Source organism: Kryptolebias marmoratus, linkage group LG2 (assembly GCF_001649575.2).
Source record: "Kryptolebias marmoratus isolate JLee-2015 linkage group LG2, ASM164957v2, whole genome shotgun sequence".
Classification (NCBI taxonomy): Eukaryota; Metazoa; Chordata; class Actinopteri; order Cyprinodontiformes; family Rivulidae; genus Kryptolebias; species Kryptolebias marmoratus.
In genome coordinates this window covers 2,790,339-2,809,357 of record NC_051431.1, presented here as the reverse complement: position 1 = coordinate 2,809,357, position 19,019 = coordinate 2,790,339, and the positions used below count along the sequence as shown (strand labels likewise).

General features: G+C 39.8%; 2 protein-coding genes across 4 annotated transcripts; one reads left to right on the top strand and one right to left on the bottom strand.

The window, feature by feature from the left end:
- The first annotated feature begins 306 nt into the window (after window positions 1-306).
- LOC108248554 (protein FAM222B) lies at window positions 307-8,336 on the top strand. 2 transcript variants are annotated; one of them, XM_037980288.1, is made up of 4 exons: window positions 313-464; window positions 1,078-1,206; window positions 2,689-2,816; window positions 3,176-8,336. In XM_037980288.1, exons 3-4 carry the CDS (start codon window positions 2,735-2,737, stop codon window positions 5,140-5,142), a joined length of 2,049 nt encoding a protein of 682 aa, XP_037836216.1. In that variant the 5' UTR covers window positions 313-464; window positions 1,078-1,206; window positions 2,689-2,734; the 3' UTR covers window positions 5,143-8,336. The 2 variants fall into 2 exon arrangements, with proteins under 2 accessions (XP_017292894.1, XP_037836216.1); XM_017437405.3 differs by lacking the exon at window positions 1,078-1,206 and having other exon boundaries at window positions 307-464.
- On the bottom strand, window positions 8,173-15,487 carry LOC108248544 (transient receptor potential cation channel subfamily V member 1). 2 transcript variants are annotated; one of them, XM_017437379.3, is made up of 16 exons: window positions 15,170-15,487; window positions 14,771-14,925; window positions 13,962-14,108; window positions 13,625-13,768; window positions 13,206-13,534; window positions 13,000-13,092; window positions 12,378-12,554; window positions 11,642-11,797; window positions 11,432-11,527; window positions 11,207-11,277; window positions 10,471-10,636; window positions 10,319-10,385; window positions 9,828-10,156; window positions 9,517-9,647; window positions 9,244-9,326; window positions 8,173-9,156 (listed from the first exon to the last, which is right to left on the bottom strand). In XM_017437379.3, exons 1-16 carry the CDS (start codon window positions 15,235-15,237, stop codon window positions 9,038-9,040), a joined length of 2,331 nt encoding a protein of 776 aa, XP_017292868.1. In that variant the 5' UTR covers window positions 15,238-15,487; the 3' UTR covers window positions 8,173-9,037. The 2 variants fall into 2 exon arrangements, with proteins under 2 accessions (XP_017292868.1, XP_024866639.1); XM_025010871.2 differs by lacking the exons at window positions 14,771-14,925; window positions 15,170-15,487 and adding an exon at window positions 14,236-14,715.
- Between the last annotated feature and the right edge of the window lie 3,532 nt (window positions 15,488-19,019).

The following is a 19,019-nucleotide window of genomic DNA, read 5'->3' as shown; positions in this document are numbered from 1 at the left end:
ATAAGCTATATGTTTATTTTAACTTGATATCAGCGTTTTCAGAATACATAAAGCATGTGAAACATAAAAATCACTGAAATATTTTGGAAAACATAAATTGTTGACATCACCCAGGTGTCCTTTAATATTCCATACAATATTTGTTTTTGCAATAATGTAATAAATAAAATGTATGCCAAAGCGTAGACCTTTTTACGTTAGGTTTGCCACGCTGTTGGATAAACTCATCAGATGTTTGAGAATAAAAATAAAAAATTAAAAAATAAAAACCTGTGGGACTTTTTGATCAGGCGTTTAGCTGCTGGGGGCCTTCTTCTCTGCGCATGCGCGGCAGATGTTGCTGCCGTAGCTAGACAGCAGCACGGAGAAGCAGCTACATGGAGGATGGTTTCTTCGGTTTTTTTCAGGCTGTCAGTCTTATAACCTGACAAAATGAAGTTTCCCAACTCATAGCTCGGCGAGGAGTAAGTATAATCGTTAAAACTTGTCGCTTCTGTGTTTTCTGCCAATGAAAAGTTGAAGCTAAGCACTTGGCCTGGTCACAACAAGCACAAAGAAGCTGCTTATTGTGCTTGTTGACTCGAAGTAACCTTTCGGTCGATGTAATTTTACCATTTTTTTATTTCATTAGATCGAGCTTCGTCCCTTTGTTGATCATTCAGTTTATGTTTAGTTTCTGGAATAGCCCGAACTGTGGTTAAAGATCGACAGCAATGTTAGCTAGCTATTTGAAACAACATCACATTAATCCTGGATTAATGTGGATAACGTTGGTTAGCTGCTCTCTGACTGTTAACACACGACTGTTTATGTCTTTAAACATGCTCAGGGGTCTAATGAAGGTTTTTATAGAAGGTGACGTCACGAATGATTGATGGCATAATGTTACTGTGGCCTGTGTTCAAAATGTCGCATTATAAATCTGTCAGATACACACTTTATTGATCCCAGGGGGAAATTCACAAACCCAGTTGCATCATGATGTTCTATAAACCCCTTAATTAAAACGCATTGAACAAACTAATCAGCTGAATATTCATTTTTTTGTTCTGTCTTCGTGCTGTCGTCTTGTCACAGCTGGGAGGAGTTGCACAGCTTTATGGATGAGGTCTTAGGTCTGGTTGAACATGGCAGTGACAGCAGTTTGTCACTGAACACACTCCTGCCTGATGATGCTGCTCTGCAGAGGATGCTGGGTGTTGTCCGGTACGGCCAGCAGCTCCTTCAGGGTCCTCCCTGCCGAGTCCAGCTCTGTGACCACAACCGAACAGAAGATTTAATTTTTATTTTTGACAGCCACGCCACTTCTCTTTAGGATTCAGATGACAGCATTAGTGTTGTTGCTTAAAGCAGTGGTCTTTTTCTTGTCTTCATTTGAATATGTATACCCACATCCACAGCTAAATCCAAAAAGTCTTTCATACATTCTGCCATAAAGCTTCAAGTCAACCTTTAAGTGTCTCAGCAGGGGAAGTGAATAAGTGATGAATCATAGTAAGGAAATGGATGATGAATTACTGCATTACATTATGTTCTTCCAGTAAAGGAAATGAAAAATAAAATCCACAGTAAGAAGGATGAAATAACAGTTTTTGTTATCATTCTATCAGGACTGGTCTACTTTATTGCACAGCAGCCTGAGATTGCTTTTGTTTTAAACTGGAGCTATATAAACAAACAAAATTGAAATTATTTTAAAATGGAATCAAATTTAATTGACCCCTAGGCCGGTGGTGTCCAATCCTGGTCCTGGAGGACCATTATCCTGCATGTTTTTGTTTTCTTGCTCTTTAGCAGTTCTTCTACCTCTACAGAAACCTGTTCATCACTCATTCAGTAAATCAGGTGTGTCAAAGCAGAGAAACACCAAAAAAATGCAGGATAATAGCCCTCCAGGACCAGGATCGGGCCACTGCCCTAGGCTGTATTTTGTGCTGCAGAAAGTCAGTTTTATGGCACAGTTTTAGAGAATGTTTTTAATGTAGAGCTGTCATAACTAATACTTAAATCCACTAATTAGGGTCTCCTTATGTTGTGATTCAGACCAGCTAATGCAATAATGTGAATATATGCAACAATTAATTCAGCTCCTTTAAAAGGTTGTTTATTTTAAAGAACATTTAATGACTTTATTCAAGAATCAATCATTCCAAAGTTATTACTCTTAAAGTAATGTTTATTGGACAAAACAAAGATTGCTCAGCTTTTCAATATTTCTTTTGCATTTTATTGATCCTATCAATATCATTAAAAGGAGATACTTTTACATATATGAAAATATATTTTTAAGCAGCTCTGTAAAGTACCCTTTAGCAAGATATTGCACAGTGCTGTTGACATTTTGTTTCCGGCCCAGTGCTTTAGTTTTCATTTGAATGTAATTATATTTAGGCAGGAACTGTTGGGGTTGAATATGAAAGCTTGTTGGCTTGCATCCTGCCGTCGTGCTGCATTTATCTGCTACTTTGTTCTTGACAAAAGGCTTTTACCATCTCCATTTTGGCTCTTTACGGACTGCAGTGTGTACACAGCAAGCTTTTACAGAGTCATGATATCACTTTATTACAGGCTGCCATTTGCAAAAGGTCAAACTGAGCTGGATGTGAAAATCTGTTCTAGCAAAGTCATTTCACACCAAATGCAAGTGACTGTCAGTGGCTGATTTGCACTTTCTCTGTTTGTTCCCAGTATGATGAGAGGAGCGTCTCTGATGCAGCATTAGTGGTATCGTGACATGCTGGCTTGTTTGCCAGCATCAGGTGACTTTGCCTTCCGATTTCTCCCCCGCACGCAGATGAACACTGGACTTCAGAAATGTAAGTATTTTTTATCATCTGCCGCCTTGAACGGCAGACATAATTGCTTGTGCTTGTTTGTCTATTAGCGAAATATCTCATTAACCACTGGATGGATTTTAATGAAACTCTCAGAATAATTACTAGGTGAATATCTACAGCTGATTAACTTCGAGTCAACCCAGTTTAAGATGTCCGCCACAGCTAATCAACCTTATTGTGCAGCTTTTTGAGGTTGTCTTGCATTTGCTGTAAAAATATCAGTAGAGGCAAAATGAAAGTTTCATTCTTTTTTATCATGCTGTGCAGTTTTAAATCAAATGTCAGTGCATTATTAGTGTGTCCTTTGCTGTGGTTGTCTAACTTTGTCCACGTTTCAGGGGAAACTACACAGAAGATGAGATCTGCCATCTATCCAACCCCAGCCGAGTTGGATGCCTATGCTAAGAAAGTTGCCAACAACCCTTTGACCATCCAGATCTTCCCTAACAGTGTCAAAGTACCTCAGAGGAAGCACATACGACGCACAGTCAACGGGCTTGACACGTCCTTGTCCAGCCAACGTCACAGTCCCTACGCTTCTCAGGTCACCACCAGTGGGGGCCTGCTGGCTGTCCTCCGTGCACCTATCAAAAGTTTTGTCAAAGAATCACACAACAGCCGCACTCGACAACAACAAAAGGCAGTCATGAACCCTCAAACTGGGCCATACGCTGCTCAGAGCACTTTAAATCTTCCTCATCCTGCTTCTCACTTACCTGGCCCCTCTCAGCCTGCTGCCCAGAAGCAGGGTATGGTTCACCCGCAGGCTTTACAACATCAAAGTATGACTTATCCAATGGCTTTACAGCAGCATCACCCGCAGGCTTTACAGCAGAGAAACATGGCCCATTCTCAAGCACTACAACGACAGCAGAGCATGTCCCAGATTCAGGCTGCACAGCAACAAAGATTGGCTCATCCACAAGCTCTACAGAGGCAGCAGAGTCTGCCTCACAGCCAGGCTCTACAGCAGCAGCAGCAGGGCCAGTCTTGTTCATCAGTCATGCCACAGCAACATCTTTCTCATGTGCAGACACTGAAACATCAGACAGCTCCTCCACAAGCTGTACTCACTCAGCAGGTAGTGACTCAGGATTTGCGCCACTTATCTGATGGAGCTCCGCACCAGAGCTTGCAACACACCCAGGGGCTAGTTGGCTCACAGGCTCTTCCCCATGCAGTGCCTACAGGCCCTTCTACCATGTCTAATAGCCTCCAGCAACCCCCAGCAGGACAGTATGGTTCGCGGAAGCTGCCAGATGTGGACGCTCCTCCAAATGTAACAGTATCTACCTCCACCATACCGCTGTCCATGGCGGCTAGTTTGCATCAGAACCGTCCTGGTGATCTGAGCAGCATTGTGCACCAGATCAACCAGTTGTGCCAGGCTCGGGCTGGAATGGGCGCCACCTCAGTCTGTGAGGGCCAAATTGCAAACCCCAGCCCCATTAGCCGCAACCTGTTGATCAACGCCAGCTCGAGAGTGTCTTCTCAGCACTCGTCTATGGGCAACGGCTCCAGCTGCCTCATGGTGGGACATCCAGACAAAGCTGCCACTCAGACTCCCAGTGGTACGCTCCACTCGCAGACCAGTGCAGCTGCTCCTAATAGTGCAGCTGCCTTTCACACAGACAGTGAGAAGGTACAACTGCAGCAGCATCAGCAGCTTCAGCACCATTTACACCAACAGAAACAACAGCAACATTTACAGCAGCTACAGCAGCTGCAGCAACAGCGCTCCTGGGCCCAGCATCAACTAGCCCACATGCAGCAGCCCCCCGAAGGAGTTCACCCCTGCAAAAACCCAAGGATGGAACCGCCAACCGAGTGTGCTTTTCCATCTCAAAACCTCAGCTATTCCCACAAGCTACCCAACACTGCACAGGGCTTCCCTCTTAAACATCCTGCTGAAAAAACACATTCTTCCTCCCCTGTGAACTGCCCAGCAGGATCTATGCCTTATGCTAATGGGCACTACATGCAGCCACCATGGAGCGGCATCCCAACCACAGCTGGTAACAGTGGAAATGGTCCTCAGGACCTCCCAGTGGCTTACCAGGGAGGGCAGGCTGCTGCTTCCACAGACCGCATCCCAGGGGCAAAATACAGGCCAGGGAAAGAAGGACCCACTGGCCAGTCGAAGTTGATGCAGCAGGTGGATTTCTTAAGTGAGAACTTCCACTTACCCAGCTTACAGGATCAGAACATGGATGCGATACAAAAGATGCACAGGTCTGCTATGGGCCAAGTTAAGGAGCCCAGCACCAGTGGAAGTGTCCACAGCCATCACCCAGGCTACCATTAAAGTGTGTTTATTCCTTATTTGTCTTTTAATTAGCACTTTCAGTTTCCGTGTTTTATTCTTTACAGTCTTGCAAGTGATCAGGTAGATTTTATTGCTTCAGAGTTTAATTTGACCCTGTGATGGATTGGTGATCTGTCCACCTGTCAGCCAGTGACAGCTGGGAAACGCTCCAGCTACAGCGGGTTTGGAAAAAGAAATGAATGAGCTTAATTTGGAAACCCACAAGGCTGTGATGTTTTATAGTATTCCTCAGGTCTGAAGCAATGCTGTACCTTTGTTTAAAAATGAAGGTTTTTTTTTTTTTCAATTTTATTTTGAGTTTGACGATTCTTTTCATCACTGGCACAGATGTGCTGCTCTTTGTGTATTAATGATGTTCTGTAGTTTTCATTTGCAGCCGAGTGTGTTTGCCTCACGATTGTCACAATGCTTTTCTTAGGTTGACAACTTTTATGAGCATTTGTGGCCTTATAACTACCTAAAGGCGAACTTTAGGATGTCCTCGTGTTTAGTTGCAGTTAATTACCTTCTGTACAGGCTGTGATTCAGTTGAACAAGGAGGTTACATATTTATGCAATCAATGAGTCTCTGTAAGCTTTTGGACCGAGGAGCTGCTTTTCATCCACTTGAGGCTGAGCCCCGACTCACCTCTCCATAAGACAAACATCATCTGTGGTCTTGGTTGGTTCTGCTTTGCTCTGTGGGGGAATACTCTCCACATCTGAGAAACGTTTAGTTTTAATATTTCCATCTTTTACGTAGACGATTTATTGCATTTTCTGTTTTGTTGTCAATTTGTAGTTTGCCCTACTTGAATTGTGAGAAATTCTTTGTAAATGTTTAGCGTTTGGCACAAGGAGCAAAAACTCTACTGGCCCATATTTATAGTTAATGTGAAACAGAAGGCATCCAGTTATTGGAACGGTGTGTGTTTGTGTGTGAAAAGCAAACTGATGGCAGGGAAAATGCTTCATTTCCCCTTCAACAAATTTTATCACCACTTTACTGCTGTAATGCAACTGAACTAATGTGATGTGGACATTTTTATTGTGGCTTTTTGTGACCTGTTTATCTACCAGTCACTGGCACCACTCTGTTTTATTTGTTATAGCGATTAAAAAAACACATTTAATCCAGGATATTATTTGTTAGACGTATCTAGCATGAATTGTTAGACCAATCACCTTCTTTAATCCGTTTTTCTGTTAGGTTAATGTTGTCGAGGGAGCTGGTTGATTTACTGTCCTCGAGCCTTCTGGGAAGAAAAAGCCTTAAATGCCATGTTATATTCTACTCAATACTTATTTATACTGTATAACTGAGCTTCTTTGTCAGGATCCCAACTTAAATATGCCTTTATTGTGTGAGAGAGTGTTTGTCTCCCTTCTGAGCTTTGGTTTGTTTCAAACCTGCTCAAACTGTAGATTCGGGTTATTCGGCAGTGTTAAGATGTATAAGTCGTGGGAATGGATGATATTGCCTTAAATGGAATTATCATGGTAAAACCACTTATGCCAGTTGATAAATCTCCCATCCTGCTGTCCTAAATGTTGCATATATGTTAAGGATTTAAGAGGTTTTTAAAAGTGAACTCTTCATAGTATTTAGAATAATGAATAGGTATTTAGAACAGGGCAGTTATTTTAAAAATATTTGAGCTGTGATTTTTGGTTTATTTCCCAAGCAACCTGATGTAGTTTTTAAATTATTTTTCCGTGGATCTTTGCCTCCCGAAGCCATAGGTGTTTTCACTTCAGGCGCCGTAGGTGACACGTATTCCTGCAGAAAGTGTAACCTGATGGTCTGAACTCAGAGGCTTATACGAGGGGAGCGTCTCATCTGATGTCTTTGAAAACTGCGAGCTTTTTTTTCCTTTCCGAGTTGCTCTCAAAACACAGTACAGGTTAACAAAAGAGAGAAAGAACGGCGAACTAAAATGTCATCTTCAAAGTAAAAAACAAACAAATGCCTTTTTGGTGTTTGTCTTTGTACTTGATGGTAGTTTATTTTTCTTTTCCTGGCTCTCATTTTTGACGTGCCTGTCCCTTGAAGCTGCTGCTGAATCTAATCAACACACACTAAGACGATTTGTGTGTCTATAAATAATAATGATGTACAGGCTGTGTCAGTGAAACACGTTTGTATTTATTTGATGAGCACAGGGCAAGTTTGTATATTTGATCAGCCATATTGGGAGATTTTTCTGTAAATAATAACTGACCAGTATTCAAAGTGGATGCGTGACCCTAAGACATCCGACCCTCCAAGCCTGTTTGGGTTTCTTAACATCAAATAAGTGAAAACACTAAACGATTAGACGGAATCGTCTTACTAATTATGAACTGCCTCATTATACAGCCCAACACAGTCAGGTTCTACAGTTTCATATGAAGTGCCTCCACTGGGCTGAGTATGGAGAAGTGTGTGAATGGGTGTGCTTGTGTGTGTCTGTCAGGCTTGGGTTCTTGCACACAGATGTGCACGCTGACAAAAGGTGCGCAACGTGAATCTGATGGGGGGACCAAGCTACTTAGTGTAACTACTGATACTGTGTCATGGACTGAAGTCCTGAAGTGTGCCACGACTCCTCGACACCGTCTGCTGCTGACTCACTGACCAAAGTGACCCGGCATCCCTTTCTGACCACCCCGGCCAAAAGCAACGGCAAACTTGAATTAATCTTCCAGCGGTAATAAGCAACAATCTGGTGACATAAAGGAGAGCTGCTGCCCTCGTCTGTGTTGGTTAAAGAAAATCTTGTGACGGAAAACGCAAATATGTGAACCGAGCATTTAAAAACAAATCTAGAGTGAGTGGTTCTGGTCCACACAGCTCACCTTTTTTTGTTTTATTCCATTTTTAAATTAAATTAGAAGTAATTTTAACCTAAGTTTTGTGTTTCACGGTAGCACAGGATGTCAGTTTGCACTGTAAGGATTTAATCTACTGAAGCACATTGTAGCTCATCATCTAAATTTACTTTATTTTTCTGCCTGATGACTCACTCTGGATTTATTTTTGCTCTGATGTAATTGTCTCTGATTATAAAACTACGTGTTCTGAGCGATGGTGGAGGGGGGCTTAATTTCTCTACTGTGTGAAAATGTGATATTCCACGTTTGCCTAACCTTCAGGAATTCAAATGTCTTGCACAAACATTCCCCCTAACCAAAATAAAGTTTGCAAACACAAAGCTTTCATGAGTGATTTTCTTTACTGTGCACGTTTACAGATTGTCAGCATGTCTCAAATACATAAAGCAACAAAGATGTGCTGTAATTGTACAGCTCGTTACTTAATGAGATGAAAATTTAAACAGATATTTACTCAGTTTTTATGTGCTGAAAATTAAAAGGCCTTTTGTCCACATGCAGCAAAGCAGTTTGCTTAAATATTCAGATGCATATTTTCATTTTGTTTGAGCTCGCTCTAACAACACTTGTCAATTTAAATCAGTTTAACCATAAAGCATTTTTCATACAGTAAGGTGTTACACTTGGAAGTTTTAAGGACTAAGAACATCGTTAAAATTCTTCCATTTAAAACCACACATTGCACATTAATTTCTGCTTGTAAAGCTGTTTTTTTTATTACTGGAAATGTCAGTTTTATAACATGTATTTACAAAATTAATCATAATCTTAAAGGATTATTTAACTGGGGAGTTTCACCTGTAGTCTGACTACTTTCACTAAATATACTTTAAAAAAGATAAAATGGACATGATGTAGAACAAAATATCAAATCCAAATAAAAGAATCTTTGGGTTAGTGTTACATAAATATGTGACCACCTCCCTTTTAGAACACTCAGTATTTATAGTTTTAAGAAACTGAAAACAAAAAAAGCTCAAAATAATGGAAAAAAAAAGCAAGAACAAAGTTCAGATTTTAACTATTTTGGGATATTTTCTTCCAACAAACTCCCATCTTTGTTGTTATGGTTTCCATTACCGTCTGGCTGATCATTTCTGAGTCTTCTATGAAAATCCTTCACAATCCCATGCAAATTCCCTGAGGATTAAATAAAGATTGAAAGTTAACTTTTAATAAAAATCCCAGATCAGAGCAACAGGAAACAGTGGTGGGAGTGAAACTTACGTTTCTGGACAGTCTTTACAGGGTTTTCTTTAAGCTGCTTGCGAAGACCTGACTTCCATTTCTTCCAGTCCTTTTCAATCACTCTGAAGTCAAAGAAAACATAAATAACTTTGACATAATTTAAGTTTTGTTTTTCGTTGGTAGACACATTGATCATCTGATTCATTTTAATTTAAGGCTGTAAGGCAGCAACACAGACAAAATGCTAAAAGAGGTAAAAAAATTTACAAGACCTTCCAGATTTAAGACTGGACCCATTCAGTAATGGTTTACCTGAAAAAGCTAGGATCCTTATTCTTATCTTCATTCTTTTCATAGCATTTAGGCCCCAATCTGCTGAAATGCAGCTTACGTCTCAGCCACACTGGTAGAGACCGCTCCATGTCCAAAGTTGCGAATGCTCTCTGAGGAAAATTTGAAATGTTTACTCTGTTCTAAATCGTTTTGTTCAGTGGGTAAGTTGCTTATGTTCTGCAGTTTTCACAGAAAATAATTGGTCATAGATGTGTTAAATCAATCTAATCTTGTAAACAGAAGGTGTTTGGAAACCGGAGCCATTGTTTCCAGATGTTAGATGTTCTTACCTGCAGGTTCCAGATGTTTTCACTTTGTTCAGTAGTATTTTGGACTGTATTTCCCATCAGAGCTATGAGCATGTTGAGCATCAGGATGTAGGTAAGCACTACGTATCCAACAAGCAGGATGTAGAAAACTTGTTTGTACTCAACATCATCAGTGAAATCCAGATTTCCCATTCCAATAGTGAACTTGAACATTTCCATTAATGTAAAATGGAATTCACTATAACTTGGCTTCCCACACTCGGATGCTTCACCAGAGAAGTCATCTGGTGTCAGTGTTGAGTTTTGTTTTTTTTTGTCTGCAAGTCTGTCACCTATGAGAGTAACAACAGCTGGAGAACAGAAAAAATGTAAAACATTTAGTTTGAAAATTGGAAACTTTTGCCTAATCCTCCTGAAGCCCTCAAAACAGAGAGACGAAGAGAGGTCAATTTGACCCAAAGGCCATGGGAGGGTTAAATTGAATAATTTGTTGTTATAAATCAAAGTTTTACCTGCAGAAAATCCAAAGAGCAAGACACTGTAGATGCATAGAAATTGAAACAGGTCACCCAGGATCATCTAAAGAGAAACAAAAAACTGTAAACCAGACAACCAGTTTCTGAATGAACATCATATTCTCTGACTTGTGCCACGAAATTCTTACTCTTTGCATCATGACGTTGTATATCCCCAGCTGCTTGGATCCTCTTGCATAATACAAAGTGTTCACCCAGGCAAGAGCTAGAGATAGCACCAAGAGCCCGACATATTCCTCCCGTCCACAGAAATACAGAACTACTGCCACCAGGAGGAGGGATGCCTGCAGAAAACTACAAACATGGTGGAGAGGTAAGGAGGCGAGTCTTTTTATAGATGTCATTTACAGCAAAAATGTTGGTCAAAGCTTTTGATATTTTGTTTAAAACAGAAGGTAAAGGATGGTCCAGGACCTTTTAAAACATTATAAACAAGATTATTTATTTATTCCCATCATTTGTTACAAATATAACTAGAAGCACTGGAAGAGCGCAAACCTTCACCAAGGCCATAGGGTCACTGACGCCATTGAGGTCTTGTACTATCCGGATCACCACCGGAATTGAATTTCATGTGTTTTAATCCTAACATTTCATCAAAATCTGTTAATTAATTTTGAATTAATCTTGCTAACAGACAGTTGGATGGACTACTGAAAACTTAATTGGTCCTAACAATTTCAAAGAACCACACTTCAAAAGACCTGAACTAGCCCTTTGAAAGGTTTTCTCATTGTAGATTTGTTGATCCTCTTCTCTTTCTGACAATTTACAAAAACAAGATTTTTGATCAATAGAGCCTAAAGTATTACAATCTGCTGTGTGGGATTTTAAGGTAATAAAATGTTTAATGGTGACACTTACAACAAAAATTCAACAAATCCATCGATGAGCAGACTGTTGTTGTTTAGAAAATGTCTCTTGAAATTTTGTATCTGTAAATTTAAAGATCAGACATATTAACACAATTACCTTTATTGTGTTTTACATTCAATCTGCATTTAGTAATCACAGGATTTATACTAAAAATTTAAAGTACAAGCATAATAATAAGATGATTTTGAACACTGTTTAGTGTGATTTTCTCACCGATTTACTGAGAAACCAGATTGCTCCCAGGACACTGATGATCTGACCAATACAATGGAAGATGTCAGATGGAGTGTTTTCGACTGCAAATGGTGGCTGGGGGACATAGAAGTGATTGTTTTTGCTTAATATAAAAACAGTAAAGGACTGTTTGTGCTTTCAAAGTTAGCAAACAGCTTCTTACATTCACCCTAACCTCTTTTGCCTTACCTCTCCATCCTTCCTATGGAAAGCCACAGAGGTGAAGATGGCCAGGTAAATCAAATAAATCCCAAAATTCATCCAGAATATTATGTAAGCATAGCTGTTCCATATTTCATAAAGAAGACTGCGTAGAGGTTCGATCTGAAGCATCTGAGGACGATTCTAAAACACAAGTTCACAATTTAGATTCTACAATTAAACATTTCTATAAAAGCAAATTTAAATTTGGTATCACATTTCATTCTTCAGCAGAGAGTCTTGGGCTTTCATGAGGTGCTTTTAACTTTTGTTTAATGCAGTTTCCAAATGCCTTTAAATTATTAAAGCAAATATTTAACACTAGTTGATATAAACCTTCCTATACTGTACAAGCTGAGGAAGCAGGATCTTGTGATGGATAATGGGACCATAAATCATTATGTTCAGTCATAATGTTTATAACTGGTGTCTGCCATAGAAAATGATAGGAGGCGCTGCAGTGCACGGCCTCCTGTGCTTTTCAGGGGCAGCACCGTTTGTTATTTCATGTTGCAACCCAAACTGTCACTAACTTTTATTGTATCTGAGCTTAGAATTTTCTCTGCAAACCTGGATGTGAATTTTTATTTTTAAACTTGTCACTTTATCCAAGTAAAACATTGTAGATGAGGATCATTTAGTACACAAACCAGGAAGTAAAGTGGAAATAATGTTAACCTGCCTAGAAATAATTGTCCAGTAAAATAAAGAATTATTTTCTAACCGGCTTTTTACTCCTGAAGAGGATTATCTCCAGCACAGAATTTGGTTCAACAATGTCAATGGAGCTGATGTCATAAAGAGAAGAGTGAACAGGTCCATAAGACCATTCTGTGAACTTCCTCGACAGCGGCTTCGTCTCTTCATCCAAAAATTCCCGATTCATTATGTGCTTCAACATCTGGACAATGAGAGATCAGAAAGTAAAGACAACATATTATTTGGAGAACTTATAATGTGTTTTGCTAACACTTTGTCCCAGGTACAACCCAGGAAACACCAAGGCTGCCATGAACTGGAAACTGCTGGAACACTGGTGTCACAGTCCACATTGAAACCAGTTTTATGTCAACAAAAACTGCACCAAGAAAAAAGCTCCAAAAGCCATTTTTGTTTTTCAGCATAATTGAAGTTGTATAATCATTCAACCCTGGAAAGTGAGTGGTTCAAATAAATCATTAAAGCCTCAAATTTATTTCAAATCCATGTCCATGACGAGTGCATGTAAATGTCTGACCACAACTATAAGACCAGTGTCAGACTGACGTTTTTAATGATTTTCTGTTACTTTTACAGTGTTATATGCTAAACTTCACATGAAGCCTTTAAGAAGAAAACAGACCTACCCCAAACCTGCCGAGCTTGGCAGCCAGTTTCAGAGGAGTCAGACCTTTGTTGTTTTCGATGGATTCCAAGTAGCTGACTTCAGTCTTCTCAGACTTGAAGGGATAAAGGAGAATTTCATTCATGTAATACACTAAAGCTGAACTAAAACACTGAAAATGTTCTGTATCTGAGTATACATGAAGTCTTTACAAAGAAACAGACCTACCTCAGACTTGTTACTATATGAGTTTAGGAGAGTTTGACAATCAGATGTTTCAACAGATTCCAACTCATCTTGTTGGTTTTTCTCAGACTTCTTAGATTTCTCAGATTTGTAGTGCTCAGTAAGAATGTAATCATACAGCTTTGTGATGTTTTCTGTGTTTTCTGTCATGTTTTCTGTTTCTTTATCTGTTGCGATCACCAAAGCGTGCAGCACAGTATTTCCTCGTGAGTCTTGGGCCGTCGCATCAGCTTTGTTTTTAGGGTTGTTCATGAGAAATGACACAATTTCTGGCTGGTTTGTGCATGCAGCCAGTGACAGAGGAAGCTCCCCTGATGGAAACAAATAATTCAGTTTAGAGATAAGACTGAGCAAGACACAACTATGACAGAACAGAATAGCTTTTGTGTCAAATTACCTACCAAAATAAAAGCCCCCTTCATAGTGACGCTGGAAAAACGGGCCACTGGCTTTGGCATTCAAATCTGCTCCTTTCTCGACCAGCAGTTTCACGTATTCCAAGTTTCTCCTCTCTATGGCAATGTGTAGGGCTGTCTGACCTTCGGCTGATTTGTGTCGTTCCAGGAGACAAGGTTGTTATGTTCTCTTATGTCACATTATAACTTCAAGTCAATTTCAACTACCTTGAAGGACTTTCCAGTAAAATATATTAAATCCTCCACCCTTATGACCTTTTTTCTTACAAGCAGAAGTCATTAAAATATTCAGTTCCTCACAATTAATTGTTTGTTTGCTCACCATCAGTTTCATTGTTGAAAGGTGCATTGATAAACTCTTTTAAATCTTCATTTTTCTCCACTGTGTCAATGAAGAATTCAATTGTGTCATTTTTTCCATCTTTCAGGTTCAGCAAAGCTTTTGTGAGGACTGTTTTTCCATCAGATTCTGAAATAAATAATTTTGTCTGTTATTAGGTAATTCACAGTCATGATGTAATCTCTCCATTAGTCTACTTGTTATTGGAGCTGACATAAAAGAAGACATTAATCTGAGGAGAAAATCTGCCATGCACCAGATTTATCCATTCATCCATCTTCTACACCCACAAAATCCTGTTCAGGGTCAGAGGATGCTGGTTCTAACTCCAGTGGTTACTGGATGAGACGTGGGGGACACTCTGGACACCCTGGACAGATCACCAGCCCAGCACAAGACCACATAAAGCCAGGAAAACAAAGACCCTAATGACTCTCCAGTTGGAGGGGAGGAAGATTACTCTGCATGCAAATTTAGCTGCATGAACAGAGCATCTCACACATTTTAAAGGTTGGAACTCCACACTCTCCAGCTTTGAAATGAGAAATGTCTTCAACTACAGAATAGAAGTCCAGCAGCAGAATGTATAGAAAACATGCAGCATGCAAAAACTCTTTAGTACCCATTACCAAAAGACGAAGGAAGGTGATAAATTAAAAAACTTTTTAAAAATGTATTTTTTTTCTTTTTTACCAATAGACTCCATGGCTGTACTGCTGCAAATGAACCATTTCGTCAATAACAGGACAATAATGTCTGTTGTAATAAAAAGTGGCTTCCACTCTACTTACCTCTAAAATCTATAAGTTTCTTCTTGTTGCGTTGCAGGAACTCCAACAGGCCATCAAGTTGCGATACGTACCCCTCAGATGCTGCCTTAAACAGTGCATCCTTTGTGTATTCTTTGATATTATCTGTATTTTTTGATTTTGTTGTGGGGGGCTGACTGAAAAGTAAAGAAAAACACAGACGTCAGGAATGGACCGAAATTTTTACAACCATGCAATAATTAACTGTAAAAACATCACAGGACCGTATTTCTTCAGTAGGTTAAAAAATAACTTCAGGAGAAAGGAAACCAGTTTTTCTACAAAAGAGTTTTAAATCAGCAGAGACTGCATCACCTGACATTTACCTGTAAGGAACACGTGAGAACAGAAAACAGTTTCTTTGACAATATTATTAGTTACCTTTCTGGTGACTCCATTGGGCCAATTGGAACGATTGTGTCCATCTCTGAGATGTCTGTTTTATCCATCTCTGAGTTGTGTATTTGAAAAAGTCCAAATGAACCTTATCTGAATCTAAAACAGCTCATCAGCTGCTATAAACCAACAGAGGTGAAAACCTCCAAAGAAGAAAGATCAGCTCTGAGAGATTCAGTGTCACACAGGTTGCTCTGTTTACCTGGATGGTTCACCTCAGTCTGAAAGAAGCTCCGCCCATTCACTGAAACATCACGTAGCCTCTGTAACTTCAGGCAGATATCATGAACACTGATGTCTTATATCTTAACCAATTTATAAACCTGTCACTGATGCTGAATCAACATATGAGTGTTAAGACATTGTGTTAAGATATTAATCAATCAAGCCCACTTTTTAAAGTCGATTTGATCAGGAGTTCTTTAGATTTGGTGAAGGATTTTCTTGGCAGATTAAGCTGATTGGCAAGTTTTTTCATAGGTGCAACCAACACACTCAGGTCTGTAGCTCAACCTATAAATGTGGCACAATTTAAGGACAAATAAACAGGCTTTCCAACAGTGTATGATTTACTACCAAGATGTTGCAACACAAAAACTAGTCAGCCTTATTAATTTTATACATTGGATTATACTATATCATCACCAACATTATTTGTTCCTCATGTAAAGCGAGAGAAAATAAGTAAATATGTTTCTGATATTTATTTGTAGCCTAAATATTCCTCCTCTCCTTTTGTAGGAAATTTATCTGTCATGTTTTGGTGCCTTAACTGAGGAGAACGCCTAAAGGCAATTCTCACAACACATAATCACTTTGAAGAAACTGGTATGTTTGAAGGAGAAGGACAAGTTTCTTCATGCAGTCTATGTATGCCTCGTGTGAAAGAACTGTTCATATTTTATCAAGTTCTTTTTATTGCTCCAGGTAAAAAATGTCAAACCCACAATTCACAAGAATAGCTGTCTAAACTTGATCAGTAAACATGTCTGGTTGTGGCTGAAGGAATGGGAGGTTTCTAAACACCGCTCTCATGGCTGAATTGAAAACTTTCCCTGATTCAAAGCTTGGCCAATGGTGGATAAAAAAACATGCTGGTGAAGGTGAAACATGAATGGATCAAAGTATTTGGCCACATCTGACCATCACTCTCCATGAAAGGCTTTCCACAACATCTTGGAGCATTTCTGAGGGAATTTGTGTCCATTTGTTCTGTGCAGGATTTAAAAGGTCAGCAACTGATGTTGGCTTTCTTCAAGTTCTTGGTTCCTAAAAGTGCCTGATAGGGTTGCAGTCAGGACTCTGTGTAGGCCCGTCAAGTTCTGTGAGGATTTGGATTTTTTGTGTTCTTGGTTTTGTTTTCTTTATTTAGTCTTGTGATTGATTTCAGTTTGTTTTTTTCCTGGTTGTGGTGTTCTCAGTATTCACTCCTCCCCTGTCACTCTTCTGCCTTTCTTGCCACGCCCATCCCCACCTGTCTGCCATTATCCCCACTCACCTGTTTCCATTTACCTCGTCAACCCCAGTGTTCAAATACCTGGTCATTTCTTTCACACCCTGTCGGATCATTGTTTGTCGTTTGGTGTATCCATGTTTTGTTTCCTCGTTGCCTTGCCAAGCCATGCTTTGGATTTCTATTAAGTTTAGTTTGCTGCCACGTCAGCGGTTTTGTTTTTATTTATTTTCTTTATTTAATAAATTAGGTTTTTTTTGAGAAATGAGTCTGCACTCTGGGTTCACCTCCGTTTCCATCCAGCCTGACAAGTTCTTTCCCCCATCCTGTTAAACCATGTTTTTATCGTCCTTGCTTCGTCATGTTGACAAAGGGACTTACCAAAGCGCTGCCACAAAGTTGGAAGCATAACATTGCTCAAAATTCCTTTGGTTGCTGAAACATTAAGACTGCCCCTCACTTGTCGAAACACTGACTGAAACAGCCACATTCAACAATTAATGGTTGTGGCCAAACATTTTTGTTCGTAAAGTGTAAGCTGTCTTTAAACATAAACTGTTGTCCAGAAATATATTGGTATGTGAGCCAGTTCCCATGTAATACTGTATATCTGGAATACTTCTGCTTCAGCAGAGGTCATCTTTAGCAGCAAAAGGGTCCTCCCAATTTCTGAAAGTCTGTGATAAATCCTGCTCTGTGGGGGCAAGCCTTGTCGTCTAGAAGGGTATAGTTTAGTCCTAGACTGTAACGATATAGGATTGCTACCGGTTGCAGTACTTCAAATTAATATCTCTCATTGAGATTGCCTCCAATGATGACAAGCCTTGTTTTTCCAACAAAGGAGAGGCTATCCCACACCATCACACTGCCTCCACCAAAAAGCTGTTACCCTAAATCCTGCAACCTAATTTTTTGGAGCACCAGCTTGAAGTTGCCCTATGGCAGTCCCTCTCCAGATCAGTCAAATGTGGCATTCCTGGTGTAGACACCACTGTAGCAGGGTCCATGCTCACAGGTGCTGCCAATCGGACCAATAAGGCACCTGGGATACCAGAAGTTCAAAACAAAAGTCAAAAGCAGAAAACGCTGTTTTACATTGAAAGAGATTTGGCAAGTTTCTGCTCAGTTCTGCTGTTCAACCCACAAATGCATTTTCCTTACAAATGTGGCACCATTTAAAAAGACATAAACAAGCTTTCCAGTAGTTTGTTGCCAAGAAGCATTGTTACAATAAAGAAATATTTGAACAAACACAAATTTCCTTGTTTTGTAATGTATTTATGTTCTTGATTCACATGTGAAGCCTGAACATTCCTCCTCTACTGATTAATGAATTTTGCCTGTAGTTGCTTAAATCTTTTTGATCCAAAGAAGAGATTTGCTGGAATCAGACAGGAAGGCTTAGAGGCAGCTCTCAGCTTCCAGCCAAAAAAACACACCCCTACTTTTATACTCCAAGCACATGTTCAGTTTGACAGATATATGGTCGGATTAAATAACAAGTGGTACAGGTTTCTTCATGCAGTCTGTGGCTGGCTCATGTGAAAGAGCACAATACATCTTTTTGAGTCGAGTTTCAGTTGGCCTAGATAATAAATAACAAAAGAGAGAGGTTTTAGTCAATTGGAAATAGTTTGCTTCATTTTGTAGATTCTCTATAACTTATTTTTGGACAAATATATACAATAAAAGATTATTTTTTCCAAATCCAGTCCAGTTTAAGCGCTGATGGACACAAAACAATGTTATCTGAATAAGGATTTCCTTCGACAGTGACAGAGATACCCTTCCTGTAGATGTTAGAAAGATGGATCCTGGGGCCACCTGCTCAGTTTAATGCTGGTTTTTCAAATTTAACACAGATGGCATCTTTCACGTCTTAAACGTATTCTAAAGAAATCTGGTTAATACAAAACAACACACTATATTGACAAAAATATTTGCTTGTCTTCCTTCACATGCATATGAACTTGAGTGACATCTCATTCCTAATCCATAGGGTTTAATCTGATGTTGGTCCACCCTCTGCTGCTTTCTTCAGACACTGATGTTGGACAGAAGACTGTCAGTCTCCGCTCTGATTCATCCTGAAGGTGTTCTAGTCGAGGTCAGGACTCTGAGCAGGCCCGTCAGGTTCTTCCTCATCCTCGTCTTTATGGACCTTGCTTTGTGCTCTGGTGCTCAGCCATGTTGGAACAGGAAGGGACTGTCCCCAAACTGTTCCCACAAAGTTGGGAGCAGGTAATTGTCCAAAATGTCTTAGTTTGCTGAAGCATTAAGAAGTCCTTTTACTGGAACTGACTACTGAAAAACAACCCCACACCTTGATCCTCCCTCCACCAAACTTTACACTCGGCTCAACGCAGTCAGACAAGAACCGTA

What these genes read in the sequence shown, in the direction of transcription:
- LOC108248554 (XM_017437405.3), top strand. Translation starts at nt 2,735, where the DNA reads ATGCTGGCTTGTTTGCCAGCATCAGGTGACTTTGCCTTCCGATTTCTC. An exon ending in GAACACTGGACTTCAGAAAT is followed by an intron (nt 2,817 to 3,175) that starts GTAAGTATTTTT and finishes TCCACGTTTCAG; the next exon opens with GGGAAACTACACAGAAGATG.
- LOC108248544 (XM_017437379.3), bottom strand. Translation starts at nt 15,237, where the DNA reads ATGGATAAAACAGACATCTCAGAGATGGACACAATCGTTCCAATTGGC. An exon ending in CATATAGTAACAAGTCTGAG is followed by an intron (nt 13,093 to 13,205) that starts GTAGGTCTGTTT and finishes TATCCCTTCAAG; the next exon opens with TCTGAGAAGACTGAAGTCAG. An exon ending in CCAAGCTCGGCAGGTTTGGG is followed by an intron (nt 12,555 to 12,999) that starts GTAGGTCTGTTT and finishes CTCATTGTCCAG; the next exon opens with ATGTTGAAGCACATAATGAA.